This window comes from Boleophthalmus pectinirostris, unplaced genomic scaffold, assembly GCF_026225935.1.
Source record: "Boleophthalmus pectinirostris isolate CB_2022bp ecotype Guang Dong unplaced genomic scaffold, ASM2622593v1 HiC_scaffold_19, whole genome shotgun sequence".
NCBI classification, from domain to species: Eukaryota; Metazoa; Chordata; class Actinopteri; order Gobiiformes; family Gobiidae; genus Boleophthalmus; species Boleophthalmus pectinirostris.
In genome coordinates, this window is record NW_026571140.1 from 40,100,822 (window position 1) to 40,116,907 (window position 16,086).

Here is a 16,086-nt window from a genome sequence, read left to right on the forward strand (position 1 = left end):
CAGTTGTAGGGAGTATTATCTGTTACATTAGGGTGAGTTGTTGTACAGTTGTAGGGAGTATTATCTGTTACATTAGGGTGAGTTGTTGTACAGTTGTAGGGAGTATTATCCGTTTCATTAGGGTGAGTTGTTGTACAGTTGTAGGGAGTATTATCCGTTACATAAGGGCGAGTTGTTGCACAGTTGTAGGGAGTATTATCCGTTACATAAGGGTGAGTTGTTGCACAGTTGTAGGGAGTATTATCTGTTACATAAGGGCGAGTTGTTGCACAGTTGTAGGGAGTATTATCTGTTACATAAGGGCGAGTTGTTGCACAGTTGTAGGGAGTATTATCTGTTACATAAGGGTGAATTGTTGTACAGTTGTAGGGAGTATTATCTGTTACATAAGGGTGAGTTGTTGCACAGTTGTAGGGAGTATTATCCGTTACATAAGGGCGAGTTGTTGCACAGTTGTAGGGAGTATTATCTGTTACATTAGGGTGAGTTGTTGTACAGTTGTAGGGAGTATTATCCGTTACATAAGGGTGAGTTGTTGTACAGTTGTAGGGAGTATTATCTGTTACATTAGGGTGAGTTGTTGTACAGTTGTAGGGAGTATTATCTGTTACATTAGGGTGAGTTGTTGTACAGTTGTAGGGAGTATTATCTGTTACATAAGGGTGAGTTGTTGTACAGGAATCTAGGAGTAAACCAGGACCAAACCAACACTAAATGAGGACTAAACCAGGGCTAAACCACAACTAAACCAGGACTAAACCAGGAGTAAAGTACGGTTTAGCACCACACCCCGAAACACTCGACACAAAGCGAAACATTTCCATGGAGAAAAACGTTTGACGGAGCCTCCACCAGAAAAGTTACACAATGCAGCTTTAAGCACAGTCTGCATTTTTGAATCATTTGTTTACATTTTAAAAAGAGGAACTGCTCTGGTGTGTGTGTGTGTGTGTGTGTGTGATGTGTGAGTGAAGTGTGTATCTCCGGTGTTTGGGTCTGTTTTTGTCTTCACTTGAGCAGTTTTGATCTGAGCAGCAGAAGAAACCGTCTCATGGGACCAGTAATAAAGACATGAGATCTACAGACACTAACAGCATCAGACAAGACGACTTATTTTGCATTTAAAGTACTTTTTTTTTTTAAAGATAAATTTGTCAGTTCTGTGAGTTTTGTCTCCAGAATGTGTGCTGACAATTTGGAGCGTTCCCTGGAGGTGTGGTGCTAACTGTAGGCATGTTCTGTCTGAGGATTGTTATTGTAATCTGAGTTTTAACTTTGTTTTAACTTCAGCGGACCAGAAAGAACTGACTTGGCTGGAACTACAAAAGGCAAAACCAAGACAGAACCAGGACTAAACCAAGACTGAACCGGGGCTAAACCAAGACTGAACCGGGGCTAAACCAAGACTGAACCGGGGCTAAACCAAGACTGAACCAGGACTAAACCGGGGCTGAACCAGGACTAAAGCCGGACTAAAGCCAGGACTAAAAGCCAGGACTAAAGCCCAGGACTAAAAGCCAGGGCTAAACCAGGGCTAAACCAGGGCTAAACCAGGGCTAAACCAGGGCTAAACCAGGGCTAAACCAAGACTGAACTAGGACTAAACCAAGACTGAAACCAGGACTAAACCAGGACTAAACCTAGGACTAAACCAGGACTAAACCTGGGACTAAACCTGGACTGAACCTGGACTGAACCAGGCCTAAACCAGGTCTAAACCAGGCCTAAACCAGGACTACACCAGGCCTACAACCAGGGCCTAAACCAGGCTCTCAACCAGGACTACACCAGGTCTAAACCCGGTCTAAACCCGGTATAACCCAGGTCTACACCAGGACTACACCAGGACTACACCAGGACTACACCAGGACTACACCAGGACTACACCAGGACTAAACCAGGACTAAACCAGGACTAATACCAGGACTATACCAGGACTTATACCAGTTTTAGTCCGGTTTTAGTCCTGGTTTTAGTCCTGGTTCTTAGTCCCTGTCTTAGTCCGTCTTAGTCCCGTCTTAGTCCCGTCTTAGTCCTGAGTCTTAGTCCCTGATTTAGTCCTGATTTAGACCTGGTTTTAGAGGCACGGGAAACACGTGAGGAGGTGCAGTCCACGCGGCGCACGGGAGAAGACACGGGGGGGTTCGTGCTTTCGTGGCCTGGTACCAAAAGACCCACGGCCCAGTACTGGTCCGCGGCCCGGGGTTTGGGGAACCCTGCTGTAAACTACTAATTCCTCATATTGTTTCGTTTATGAAAACCTGCGTCTCTTCTGTGTTGACAAAAAATAGTAAGTAAACAACAAATTGCTTTCTGTTTCAGTGCAGTTTAACATCTGAAGATCTGATTTTTAAAAATGCTCGGCCGGGAGGCATGTTGAGAAAATAGTTTCACATTGATAACTCCAAACAGTCTGATCCTGATTTTGATTAGAATTCTACTTTTCTTTTTTGTTTTTTTGGCCTTGTCCCACATTGGCTAAAGTCGATTCTTACTTTCACGCTGTCGACTCTTAAACGGTGTAATTTTCCTCATTAAAAACTCCATAAACCCTGGTCCTGGTCCTGGTCCTGGTTCACTGGTCTCTGGAGCTCCATGTTCTTCCAGACTCCGAACTTCTGCCAAAAAGCGGCTCCTGACTTGGAACTGAGAATCGTGGAGCTATGGGTTTGGATTCTCCGGCCGCAAGATTAATCATGATTGAATTGAAAACATAATTTGACTGATCGCACTTGGCAAATCGTACAGACTGAAGTTTTCGAAGAAACATCATTTTTTTCCACAAACAACAAAATCTCCAGTTTTATTCTGCGGAAAAACTGCGAACCCTGTACTTTAACTCCGTACATCTGTTTGTCAGGTCAGATTTTTTAGTTTTTTTTCTTTGGTCAGTTCTTCTGGACGTGTTTAAAATTTTAACTTTGACCTAAATCCTTTTATCAAAACATAACACATTTCCCAAAACATGCAGCTCTACCTTGGATTAGAAATTTTATATTATTTTAAAGTGCACTATGTAACTTTTCTGGTGGAGCGTCTGCCTGGAGATGTTATTTTTTTGTCTAGAATGTTCCACAGTAAAGCTTTACACTTATTTAATTGCATTTATACTTCTACAAATGTTTTTATTGACTAGGAAATCATCCATAGTAGCTGTGAGTGGGCTCGCCTCTCCACAGATCTGACCTGTAGCTGGCCTGGATGTTGTCACTTACTTGTCTCCATGGAGATGTTATAATTTTGAAAGGATGTAGAATGTTCCAAAGTATGGCATTAAACATATATATCATTTATTAATTTACATTTCTTGTTATTGTCTTGAAAAAACAGACATTCTTATTATAGGCGGCGTCGCCTCTCCGCAGATCTGACCTGTAAATTGGTCTATTGGCATCACCTGGTTTTCCCAAATAGAGGTTTAATTTCATATTGTGAAACATTATATCTGCGTCTTTAAAAGCAAAAGGAGAATAAAATGTTAAAATATTCTGATGCTCGAGGTTTGGAAAAATAAAAATCGTGTGACTCTGTATTTGTCATTAATTAATTCAGTGACTCAATCAGATCACATGTGAAGAGAACTGAGTCAGGACTAAACCTGGACTAAACCTGGGCTAAACCTAGACCAAAGCAGGACTAAAGCAGGACCAAAGCAGGACTAAAGCAGGATTAAAGCAGGATTAAACCAGGTCTAAAACTAGGTCAAAAACTAGGTCATAAACCAGGACTCAACAAAGGATTGAACAAAGCTGGAGCTGAATAAGCTCAGAACCAGGACTCAAGCACCAGGACTCAAGCACCAGGACTCAAGCACAAGCACCAGGACTCAAGCACCAGGACTCAAGCACCAGACTCAAGCACCAAGACTCAAGCACCAGGACTCAAGCACCAGGACTCAAGCACCAGAGTAGAACCACAGCTTAACCATGACAGATACAGGGCTAAAACTGGGCTAAAACCAGGACTGAACCAGGACTGAACCAGGACTGAACCAGGACTGAACCAGGACTGAACCAGGACTGAACCAGGACTGAACCGTGGCTAAACCAAAGCTAAAACAAGACTCAGAACTGGAAACCAGAACCAGGACTCAAGCACCAGGACTCAAGCACCAGGACTCAAAAGGACTCCAGGACTGGAACCAGGACTCAAGAACCAGGGAACCTAAACCAGGACTCACCAGGAAACCAGGACTCAAAGGAAACCAGGACTCAAGGAGACCAGGACTCCAGGACTCAAGAACCAGGACTCAAGAACCAGGACTCAAGAACCAGGACTCAAGATCCAGGACTCAAGATCCAGGACTCAAGAACCAGACTTAAACCAGGACTAAACCATGAAAAAAACAGAACTGAATCAGGACTAAACCAGACCTAAACCAGGACTGGAGCAGGACTGGAGCAGGACTCGGGTGATCTCAGCCCCTCACTGACGCTCACGTGACCACGAACACGTCTCCTTTATGCCCCACACAGAGAGGGGCCTGTGGAGGAGAGTCCGCCCAGCCCAGAGCCCTGCGTCTGGGCCAGAGCGGAGGGCGGAGGGGGTAAAGGGCTGGGGCTGCTCAACCCCACGAGGGGACGAGAAAATGACCGAAAAAAATCTTCTTTTGCACTGCTTTCACTTTGAATAATATCACACTTAATAAAAATAAAACATAAAAATCCTGTGTACAGTTGTAAACATTGCAATACTTTTTTTTTTTAAACTTAATTTGGATTTCACTGCCTTGAATTTACTCTTTAAAAGTGTGAGACCTCGTGATTTCCCTTGTCAGAGAACGTTTTAAAGCTGCATTACGTAACATTTGTGGCACAAGCTTCAACACGTACAGTATTTGAGCCAAAGCACTGCCCAGAAAGATTTAATTCTGGATTTAAGAGGCAACTACACTGCAACACCTTTCTGCTGTCACTATAGGGATGTAATAATATTCAACTAAAATATCGTGATATCGTATCGTCAAAGTTCTCACAATATCGTGGACCATTACAATATTTCGAATTACAAGGGCTAAACCAGAGCTAAACCGGGGCTAAACCAGGTCTAAACCAGGTCTAAAGCAAGACTAAAGCAGGACTAAAGCAGGACTAAAGCAGGACTAAAGCAGGACTAAAGCAAGACTAAAGCAGGACTAAAGCAAGACTAAAGCAAGGACTAAAGCAGGACTAAGCAGGACTAAAGCAGGACTAAAGCAGGAACTAAAGCAGGACTAAACCAGGACTAAACCAGGACTAAAACCAGGACTAAACCAGGACTAAAGCAAGACTAAAGCAGGGCTAAAAAGCAAGCTAAGCAGGCTAAAGCAAGACTACAGCAGGACTAAAGCAGGACTACAGCAGGACTAAAGCAGGACTAAAGCTAAAAGGACTAAAAGCAAGACTAAAGCAAGACTAAAGCAGGACTAAAGCAGGACTAAAGCAGGACTAAAGCAGGACTAAAGCAAGACTAAAGCAGGACTAAACAGGACTAAACCAGGACTAAAGCAAGACTGAAGCAGGACTAAAGCAAGACTAGAGCAGGACTAAAGCAGAACTAAAGCAAGACTAAAGCAGGACTAAAGCAGGACTAAAGCAGGACTAAAGCAGGACTGAACCAGGGAAGAGTTATGGTGCAGCAATGGATGAAAAAACAGAGGGAACTACATAGACCATGATCCTTTGCTCCATTTCAGTGCAGACGACATGAAGAAATAACAGTTCTAAAACTTTTAAGTCTTAGTTCTTTGGATTAAGTCTTGTCAAGGCATTTTAAGAGGGAAAAGTCACAAATTAACAGTTTGTTTCACAGCTTTCACAAAATATCGCAATAAATATCGTTACATCCGTATCCAGAGGTGGGGACTTGTGAGTCGTGACTTGGACTCGGGTCAGACTTGAGTCACTATTTTTAGGACTTGAGACTTGACTTGATAAAATGGACTAAGACTCGGGACTCGACTTGGACTTGAAGCTCAATGACTCGGACTTGACTCGAACTTGAGAAGACTTGATGCTTCTCTTAAAAAAAAAAAATGTTTTTTAGAAAATACTTTTGTCTTTACAGTTGATGATAAATGCGGTGCTGGATTTTAAAGAAACAAACTGGAACATGTCCCTCCCACTTCTGTTTGGTACTTTGGATGTAACTGAAGTACTGTGATGTAGTATCCTCAAAAGTACTACAGCAATATAAAGTACAATGCAGTAAAACAGAGGGAACTACAAAGAACATGATCCTTCCATTTCAGTGCAAAAACACAACAAAATAACTGTAAATACGCACTTTTAAATCTGAATTCTTTCTGTTCTGACTGTAATGATTCACACCAAGATCTTGTCAAGACATTTAAAAAGAAAAAAATGTCAATTTCTAAAACTCTTACATATAAATACTCCATGATTTTTAAGTACTATTTAGTTTAAAAGTCATACAAACTGTAAAAATCTAAGCTTTATTTGGTGCTTTTTTTGGTTTAAAGACTTGAAATGACTTGAGGCTCAAAGCAGACGACTTGGACTTGACTTGAACTTACGGGCCAGTGACTCGAGACTTCGACTTGGACTTGACTCGGACTTGAGGTCAAAGACGTCCCACCTCTGCCCCTCTGACTGTCACTGACTTTGTCCTGGTCATTTCCAACGAGGACGGATCGTGTTTTTAAAGTTTTTTATGTGAATTATTTAAGGTTTCTTATATTTGGATGGCACAAATGTTAAAAAGTTAAAGTGTGTAAAGGCAGAGAGGAGGAGGGTGAGGAAGAGGAGGATGAAGAGGAGGAGGAGTGTGGGGTTGTGGCGGAGTTAAACAGAGGTCTGTGTGTGTGAGGAGGAGACACCTGCAGCACAGACACAGCACTGAGCTCTGTGCTTCAACCAAACACACTGAGCCTTATGTGAAAGAAAGAAAGAAAAAAAGAAAGAAAAAAAGACAGAGAGAGAGGGAGAGATGAAGAAGAGAGAGAGGGAGAGAAAAGAGAGCAGGGAGAGAGGGGGAGGAGAGGGAAAAGAGCAGGAGAGGGGGGTTGAGAGAAAGAAAGAAAGAAAGAGGGAGGTAGTGCAAGAAAGAGGATGGAGGGAGAAATGAAGGAAACGGGGGAGAACAGAGAGGAATAGTGTGGAGAGAGGGAGAGCAGAGATAGAAAAAGAGAAAGAGCGAGGAGAATGGAGAAAGGAGGAGGAGAGAGAAAAAAAGAGAAAGAAAGGAGAGAGAGGGAGGAGAGGGGGAGGAGAGAGAAAGAAAGAAGGGTGAGGGCAAGCGGAGAGAGAAAAAGAGAAAGAGCAGGGAGACAGGGGGAGTAGTGAGAGAAAAAGAGAAAGAACGGAGATAGAGGGAAGAGATAAAAAGAAAGAAGGGAGCGAGAGGGAGGAGAGACAGAAAAAGAGAAAGAGCAGGGAGTGAGGGTGAAGAGAGAGAAAAGGAGAAATAGAGAAGGGAGAGAGGGAGAGGAGAGAGAAAAAGTGAAAGAGACGGGACACTGTGGGAGGAGAGAGAAAAAGAAAGACGGGAGAGGGCAGTTGGAGAGAGAGAAAGAGAAAGAGCGGGGAGACAGGGGAGTAATGAGAGAAAAAGAGAAGGGAGATAGGGGGAAGAGAGATAAAAAAAAAGAGAAAGAAGGGAGAGAGGGAGGAGAGACAGAAAAAGAGAAAGAGCACAAGGGGAGAGGGGGAAGAGAGAAAAAGAGAAAGACGGGACACAGTGGGAGGAGAGAGAAAAAGAAATAAGGGAGAGGGCAGGAGGAGAGAGAAAAAGACTAAGAGCAGGGAGACAGGGGGAGTAGTGAGAGAAAAAGAGAAAGAAGGGAGAGAGGGGGGAGAGACAGAAAAAGAGAAAGAGCAGGGAGTGAGGGGGAAGAGAGAGAAAAAGAGAAATAGAGAAGGGAGAGAGGGAGAGGAGAGAGAAAAAGTGTAAGAGAGCAAGAAGAGAGGGGGAAGAGAGAAAAAGAGAAAGACGGGACACAGTGGGAGGAGAGAGAAAAAGAGAAAGAGCGGGGAGACAGGGGAGTAGTGAGAGAAAAAGAGAAAGAAGGGAGAGAGAGGGAGGACAGAGAGAAAGAGAAAGAGCAGGGAGTGAGGGGGAAGAGGGAGAAAAAGAGAAAGAGCAAGGGGAGAGGGGGAGGAGAGAGAAAATGAAAAAAGCGAGAAGAGAGGAGGAGAAGAGAGAGAAAAAGAGCAGGGAGAGAGAGGAAGGAGAGACAGAAAATGAGAAAGAGGAGAGAGGGGGTAGGAGAGAGAGAAAAAGAAAGGAGAGAGAGGGGGGAGAAGGAGAAAAGGAGACAGAGAGAGGGGAGAGAAGGGGAGGAGAGATAGAAAAAGAGAAAGGGAGAGAGGGCAAGCAGAGAGAGAGAAAGAAAGAAGGGAGACAGGAGAAAGATGGGGAGAGAGGAGAGAAGAGTGAAAGAAAGGGAGGGATGGAGGAAGAGCAAGAAAGAGAAGGAGAGAGAGAAAGAAGGGAATGACAGAGTGAGAGGAGGATTGAGAGGAGAGATGAGAGAGACAGGAGAAAGTATAGGGGGAAAGACAGGCAAATAGAGAAAGAGAAAGAAAGAAAGAGGAGAGGAGAGGAGAGGGAGGGGGAGAAAGAGGGAATAGACAGGTGGAACAGACAGAGAGAGGGAGAGGGAGAGGGGAAGAGAGAGGGAGAGGGGGGGATTCACACACAAAGTGACGGTTAAAACCACAGCGTCAAACACAAACCAAACTTTAGAGAAAACATCACACACGGTTTTTACTTTATGGAGGTTTTTATCATTTCATTTCTCTCACTCCAACTTTTACTGTGAGGAAACTCCATCGGCTGATATTAATATTTGTTTCATTGTTGCTGCTGCCAAATATTTAATTTCCTTCGGGATCAATAAAGTATTATATAACTACCTGTGTATCCGTCTATCCTTAAAATACAACTTCAATGATAATGCCAAGTCAGCAGTTAGGCAGTAAGGCTACGTTCAGACTGCAGGGCTGAACGCTCAATTCCGATTTTGTTGTGAAATCCGATGTTTTTGCGTGGTCGTTCACATTTCCAATTAAATGTGACTTGTATGTGACTCCAGTGTGAACATTAAACGGCCCAAAAGTGTCCCGCATGTGCACTGGAGACACGACGACGTCAACCGCAGCGAGCGTCTCTGTGTTTACAGAAGTTGTCCAAACATGGACGCAGCATCGAGCACCTGGAGATTTTAAAGTTCCTCTCGTACCGGAGCCAGAACATGAACAACTTACTTGTTTTAAGGAGGAGATTGAGAAGGAGAAGGACGAGGTTTTTGGTCGTGGTGTTTTGTGGGCAGCGGCAGCGCAGCGACGTCCGTTGAAAGGAACGTGTGGATGTGGAGACGGAGCCAAGAGTGGTGAGTGGTTGATGTGCTTCACTTCAGTCACACAGAGTTCATTAACAATTTTCACCTACTTCAGTGCAGAATAGTGACGTTTGTGGCTTGTTGATAACGTGTGAGTCAAATTAATGCGCTTTGGCCGTTCAGACTGAAGTCACATGTCAAAAGATCAGATATGTATCGGTTTCAGGAGCACATATCCAAGTGTCCTGGGTCACATTTGAAAAAAATCGGATCTGTGTCGTTCAGACTGTCATTAAAAGATCAGATACAGGTCACATAGGGGCCAAAAAATCAGATTTGGGTCACTTCAGGCTGCAGTGTGAACATAGCCTTAGTTATTTATGTCTGACCGTTCCAGCTGGATAATAAAGTTCTAGTTTGTTGAAGTTCTACTCACTGAAGCCCACAGGATTGTCCAACAGGAGCCACAGTCCAAAGCCCAAGATCACACCTCCCAGCAGCTACAACACAGAGAAAAGGTCAGGGTCAGTGACAAATCTATGGCAAATAAGTACTTTTTTCTTTTTCTTTTTTTATTGTGAGACAGTACAACAATAAAAGACATTTGGGATTTTGATTTGAGGGAACAGGGAGTGCATACATCAAGGTTTAAACAATTTTATTTTTTATAAATAAATAATAAGAAGGAAAGGGCAGAAACTAATACCCCTCCTCTTTTTTTCCTCCTCCGTCCTCTCCTTTCTCTCCCCCCGTCTTCTCCTTCCTTCACTCCTCTGGGCGGCCGTGGTCTTAAGCTGATCTGATTTCATTTCTTTTACACAAGTGTGAAGTAGGCCAGTGTGCTTCATCCTCTGCAGATTAACGCTTTCAGCAAACACTCGGATTTAAGAACGACACCGCGAAGACAGAAGAGCGATGTGTAGTGTAGAGCTCCTTCAGCCTCTCCCCCAAATACTGCTTCATGTTCGATACCAGACAAACAAATCTCTCTCACATAAAATTAAAGTCCATTTTGTATTTTTTTCTTGAGTTTTCAGACTATCTCAAATCTTTTCTGACTTGTTTGTAATGTGTGCGTTGCGTCACCATGGTAACAGTTAGACGTGCCACCACCGAGATACGCCATCAGCAGCACGAGAAGTCACCGCCAAATATCAATAGAAAAAAGGAGAAAGTCTCTGGAGGATTTCGACGCTCCAGGTTTGAGTTGATGTTGACTAAAATGTGCAAAATTTAAAGAAAACATCAAGGTAAAGATGCAAAAAATGTTGTGTAAAATGTAAATTCTACAACATGTGGAAAAGGACTTTACGCCAGGAGCAACTTTCACTCCTCAGGATGTTTTTTGCTGCTTATTTTTCCACTATTATTTCCTGTTATATCTTGGACCATCACAAGTTGACAGGGACCGATCCAAACTCTGGTCTCAGGGCCCCAAAAAACATCCTATTTAGGAAAAGCTACTGGCAAAATTATGTAAATGTAAATATTAAGGTTCTGCAACTGCATAAATGGTCAAATACCCTTAAACTTTTGCATGGTGCATCCTGACACATGGGGGAAACTAGCAGAAAAATATTCTGGCGCTTGCTGCCTTTCTACTGTCAAATATCACCCCCAAAAAGACAAAAAAAATGTGTGTCCGCTTGACAAATTCATCATCAAAAGAGATAATTTTCAAGCATTTTATTACATATATCACTGCCTCAAATGTACCTGAAAAACTCCCCAAGTTTATAAGCTTCAATTTAAGCCCAAGATGACCTTTGTATCTAGAGAGAAACGGTTACTAGGACCAAAGTTCTTCACTGTACCACAAACCGCCAGAAAGCAGAACTTTCAGGCATTACCATTTCATATGGGATTAAGCATTTTTTTTTCCATAGAAACAATATTTTAAAAGAGTTGACTTATGTACAGTATAGTGAAAAAACGGTAGCCAAAAAATATCCTGAGGAGTCGACCTGGCTCTGGGCCGACTACTGCTACTACTGAACTTAAAGGGCCCATATTACTGCTACTTTCTGATCAATGTTATAATGTTGTTTCCTCATCACAAACAGACCTGGAGTTTGGAGAGTGTTTTGTTTCATTCACACACGTTTAACACACAAACCCTTAGAGTTCTTCTCACAAACAGAAAAAACTCTGTTCAACCTTGTGATGTCATGTGGTGATGATACAGGAAATGCTCCACTCCACACACTTTCACTAGAATCATTTGGATGATTTCAGACCTGGAATTGCCGATCTCCACTTAACTAAATGTAAAAGGTTGATCAGACATGTCAGACTCAGGCCCGGGGAAACAAATTTGGCTCACGATTGAATTATTATTTAGTTAAAATGTTGTTATTTTATATTTTGCTTGTTCTGGATTCAATGTTTAAGCAAAACTATTATTAAACATTTATTTTAATAACAAAAGGTTTAACATATATCTTGAAAGAAGAGAAAACATGCAGATTTCAGTTTCAGTTTTCAAAAAATATTTAGTTTGACCCACGACTTAGTCCCAATTTTAATTTTGGCCTGTGTGAATTTGAGTTTGACACTCCTGAGGTAGATGTTAACTACTTTTATTTTTTTCACGGGGCCACATAAAAAACAGAAAATATTGTGGAGGATCAAGCCAAAATGCTTAACTCAAGTCTGTGTAATCTTAATTGTATTTCTTTATAAAAAACAGTAAATGTCATTGTTTTGACGAGCTGCTCAGACTGGTAAGAGTTTATATGTTACAACTAAGCAATGAAAAAGTGAGGCTGCCTTATAAAAAATTGTAATTTAAATCACCTCTAAAATAAAAGCCATGCAGCTTTAAATAATTAAATAAGTAAAATAATTAAATATGTTTATTTTATAATTCCAAAATAGCTTAGACGGGCCAGTCAAAGTCAACCAAAGAGCCGTATGTGGCCGGAGAACTGGACAATGCCCAGGTGTGTGTTCACTTGAAAACTATTGCTTCATGACATCACAAGGTGGACCACAGCATTTTGAGCTTTGCAGATATAAACAGACTAATAATAAACGATTACTTAAACATGTGTGAATGAAACCAAACACAACTCCAGGTCTGTTTTAGAGGAGGTAACAACATTATAACATGACTTAAAGCTCACTAGAAGAAATTCTGCGTAATGTAGGAACTTCTCGTTTGCAGAATAGTAAAATTGTTGGTTTCAGTTCAGTCAGCTGCAGATCTGTTGTTGATAAAATACTCACAAAGAAGATGAGGTTGAAGAGGAACAGGAAGTACTTGGTGGCAGCGAGGCAGCCCTTTCCCATGGCTCTGATCTGAAACACAAAAACACACACACATAAAAGATGAGAGAAAGTATAAATGTGGAACCGATGTGATATTGCAACGGCAACGATTTGGGGAAGTGCGTTTTTTTAATGACACGTGTTTCTATTTGTGTTTTAAAAGGTGCACAAAAGTTACACAGTGCAGCTTTAACGACAGGATTCTGTTCAAAGTTTCACGGCTAGAAGAAGTGAAAAAAATACTGAAATCTGAACTGACAAATAACACAAGAATCACATTTGAGAACATGTTTGTACAGATCTAAACTACAGGGTTTGATTTTTTTTAAAGCAGAATAAGACACATTTTGTGGAGGAAATGACAATACTTAAAAATTACAATATTTTTTTATTTTTATTTCAGTCATAGGTATATTTTGACAGTCATATTTAACATACACAGACCGAAAACGTGTAGGCTGAAGCTTAAGCTTATTATGCCTACCCTTTTTTCCTTTATCAGAGCGTCATCTCAACACCTTTTCATCTTCATAAATACAGCAAGAGGAAACAGACAAATCAGAAACAGTACAACAAGGTACTACAGCACAAACTAAGTATCATAATTCTTGTATCTATCCAGAGTTGAACATTTAAACTTCTTTATAAAGTGAAAGAGACTGGTGCGCAATTTTAGGTTTTCTGTACAATTGTTCCAGAGCTCCAGCCCTTTAACAGATTTACAAAATTTCACAATGTTTGTTCTGATTTTCTATTTGATAAACATGGCCGTACTTCTGAGCTCATATTGGCTCTTTCGGATTTTGAACATGTTCTGTAAAGATTTTGACAGATTGTTGTTTACTTTGAACATGATTTTCAGAGTATAAAGGTCGACTAAATCATAAAATTTCAGCGTTTGAAGGTTTATAAATAACACATTGGTTGATTCGTTACAAGATGATAATGTGATGCTCTTATTGCCTTTTTTGAGAGGTAAAGACTGGATTTGTATTAGTCTTATAAGTATTGCCCAAATTCTCAATTATGTAGGGCATTACCAGCGAGTTGTATATAATAAAAAGACTGTTTTTATCTAGGATATATCTATATTTGTATATAATTGCGGTCACTTTGGATAGTTTATTTCTAATTTTATTTATGTGTGATTTCCAGTTTAAATTATGGTCTATAGTTACTCCTAAAAATTTATTTTGAAAGACTCTTTCTAGTGGGATATTTGGGATTTGTTAATTAATTCCATTCAAATTGAGATTTAATTTAGATTGATTTGTAAGTGTAACTACAATGACAATAAGCAAACTAAAGCAGGATGTCTTGTTTGAGCATATATTGTGAAGACCATAGCAGAAGAGTAAATCCTTTTGAGTTCTAGATCTAGTCTAGATTTCTTTTAGTTCACAGCAGCAGGCTAGCAGCTAACAGTCACTATTATTAAAATATCTGATTATTTTTATATATATAGAATTATTTTGTACATGTAATTTTGTAATTTGTGAACTTGTGGCATTATTGTAATATTTATTATGCATCAAAATTAGCATTAGCGTTAGCATCGGCGTTAGCATTGAGACACAAACATCTCTTTCTTTGCTGAAGTATTAATTTTATTTGTATTTTTGTAACATGTTTTCAGTGACATCCACCCACGGCTCCTGGTCCAGTGTTTTATCTTTAAATATTTGTTCATTTCAGCATGACTCAGCATAAACACAGAGCTAAAAAATGAACAGGAAGTAGTGACGCTTTTGTTTACAGAGCTCAATGAATACTTTTCAGGTTGACTTAACTGTACTATCAGACACTTGGAGCTATAGACAGAGGAGGTGACAGATTTACTCAGATCTGGGACATAATCCAGAATATCCACACAGTTTACATTGGGATTAAAGGAAACCAGTGCGGTCTACAGCTCTTCAGATCAAAACACGGGGAAAGGAGGTCACAAAATCAAATGTTAAGGTTAAAAGAATTGTATGTACGTTTTTTGTTGTTTTTTTTGTTTTTAGTTTTTTCTTATGGTCTTATATTGAGATGTTATAAAAATACATTATAAAAAATAAATATAAAATATCAGTTCATTTCTGTGGCTAATGCGTTTCAACCGTAGACTAAATAAAGAAGTGGACTGAAGGAATGTGACGTCACCCACAGCGTTCGGCTCCAGTCAAATGAAGATCATCGAGACAAGCAGTTACAGGGGCAAATTTGGACCCAGAGTCAACAAAATGGTGAAAAAACTATCAAACAAAAAAACAAAACAAAAACAAAACACAGGATCATGGAGTGATTCAGTGATATATCGTGAAACTACATTGCACAATTTTCTAATACATTTTTAAGAATCATATTTTTCACAAAAATTGCAGAGTTACATTTACTGTGTTACCAGTGTACAGGCCAGGGTACGGTCGAGTCTCCGGTCCAGTCTAGTGTACCGTTCAGTTTCCGGTCCAGTTCCCAGCCTAGTCTCCAGCCTAGTCTCCAGCCTAGTCCCCAGCCCCCAGCCTAGTCCCCAGCCTAGTCCCCAGCCTAGTCCCAGCCTAGCAGAGTCCCCCAGTCCAGCCTAGTCCCAGCCTAGTCCCCAGCCTAGTCCCCAGCCTAGTCCCCAGCCTAGTCCCCAGCCTAGTCCCAGCCTAGTCCCCAGCCTAGTCCCCAGCCTAGTCCCCAGCCTAGTCCCCAGTTTGGTCCAATTTTGTCCCTCAGATCAGCTTTGGTTCGTGGTTCGTCCTGGTGAAGTCCCTGGCTTGGCGTAGTCACAATTTCCCCACGGTTTAGTCTTTGGTTTAAACCCGGTTCAGTCCTGGCGAATTGATTTTTAAGAATTATATTTTTCACAAAAATTGCAGAGTTACAGTTACTGTTCTCATGATTTAAAAATAAATTCATGTAATACAATTTTGAGCTTGTGAAGGTGTACATGACTATATCGCAATATATTGTTCTTTGTTTTAGTATTGGACAAACATTTTAAAATCAAAACGACAAGGATCCCTGCAGCAGCTACAGAGGGAGGTGACAATTTTTCAATGTAAAGTAAATTTCAACCAGAACTGCCCCCATGATCACTTCTCATTTTGAATGCAGAGGCTTGTGGGTTTATTCATGTCCATTTATAAATAAAGTCTACGGTTTCAGCTGCAAACAGTTAAACCGCGAGCCACCACCGCTGCTCCCCATATGTTCAATTGTGTAGAAAGACTAAAAATAACTCTTATCGAATGGTGACTGACAAACCCAAGATTTTGGATGAGATAAACTGGAAGTCCTAATAAGGTCGTTCGTCTTTCACTTCTGAGAGATAACGTCACATGTTTGGGCCATCGATCGCATCTACTTCCTGTTTTAACTCTAAATCATCTTGGTCATTTTTACAGAGACAAAATAAGAGTAATATTATTCAGAGTGTTGTTTATGGTCTGGTTTGGATTTAGGCTCATTTTGGACCGGGTTAGTCCTGGCTAAATCCTGGTTTGGTTGTAGTTCGGTCATTATATAGTCTAAGAATAGACCAAGTTTAGCCCAGGTTTAGCCCA

At 41.0% G+C, this 16,086-nt stretch overlaps 1 protein-coding gene across 1 annotated transcript in view; it reads right to left on the reverse strand.

The window, feature by feature from the left end:
• The window catches only part of LOC110168037 (CD82 antigen-like), a 97,444-nt gene that overhangs the window by 30,497 nt on the left and 50,861 nt on the right, over nt 1-16,086 (reverse strand). Inside the window, exons 2-3 of the mRNA XM_055154666.1 lie at nt 12,509-12,580; nt 9,717-9,780 (exon numbers count right to left, since the gene is read on the reverse strand). Coding sequence (XP_055010641.1) covers nt 9,717-9,780; nt 12,509-12,571 — 127 coding nt within the window. The 5' untranslated portion in view covers nt 12,572-12,580. The remainder of the gene's footprint in view (nt 1-9,716; nt 9,781-12,508; nt 12,581-16,086) is intronic.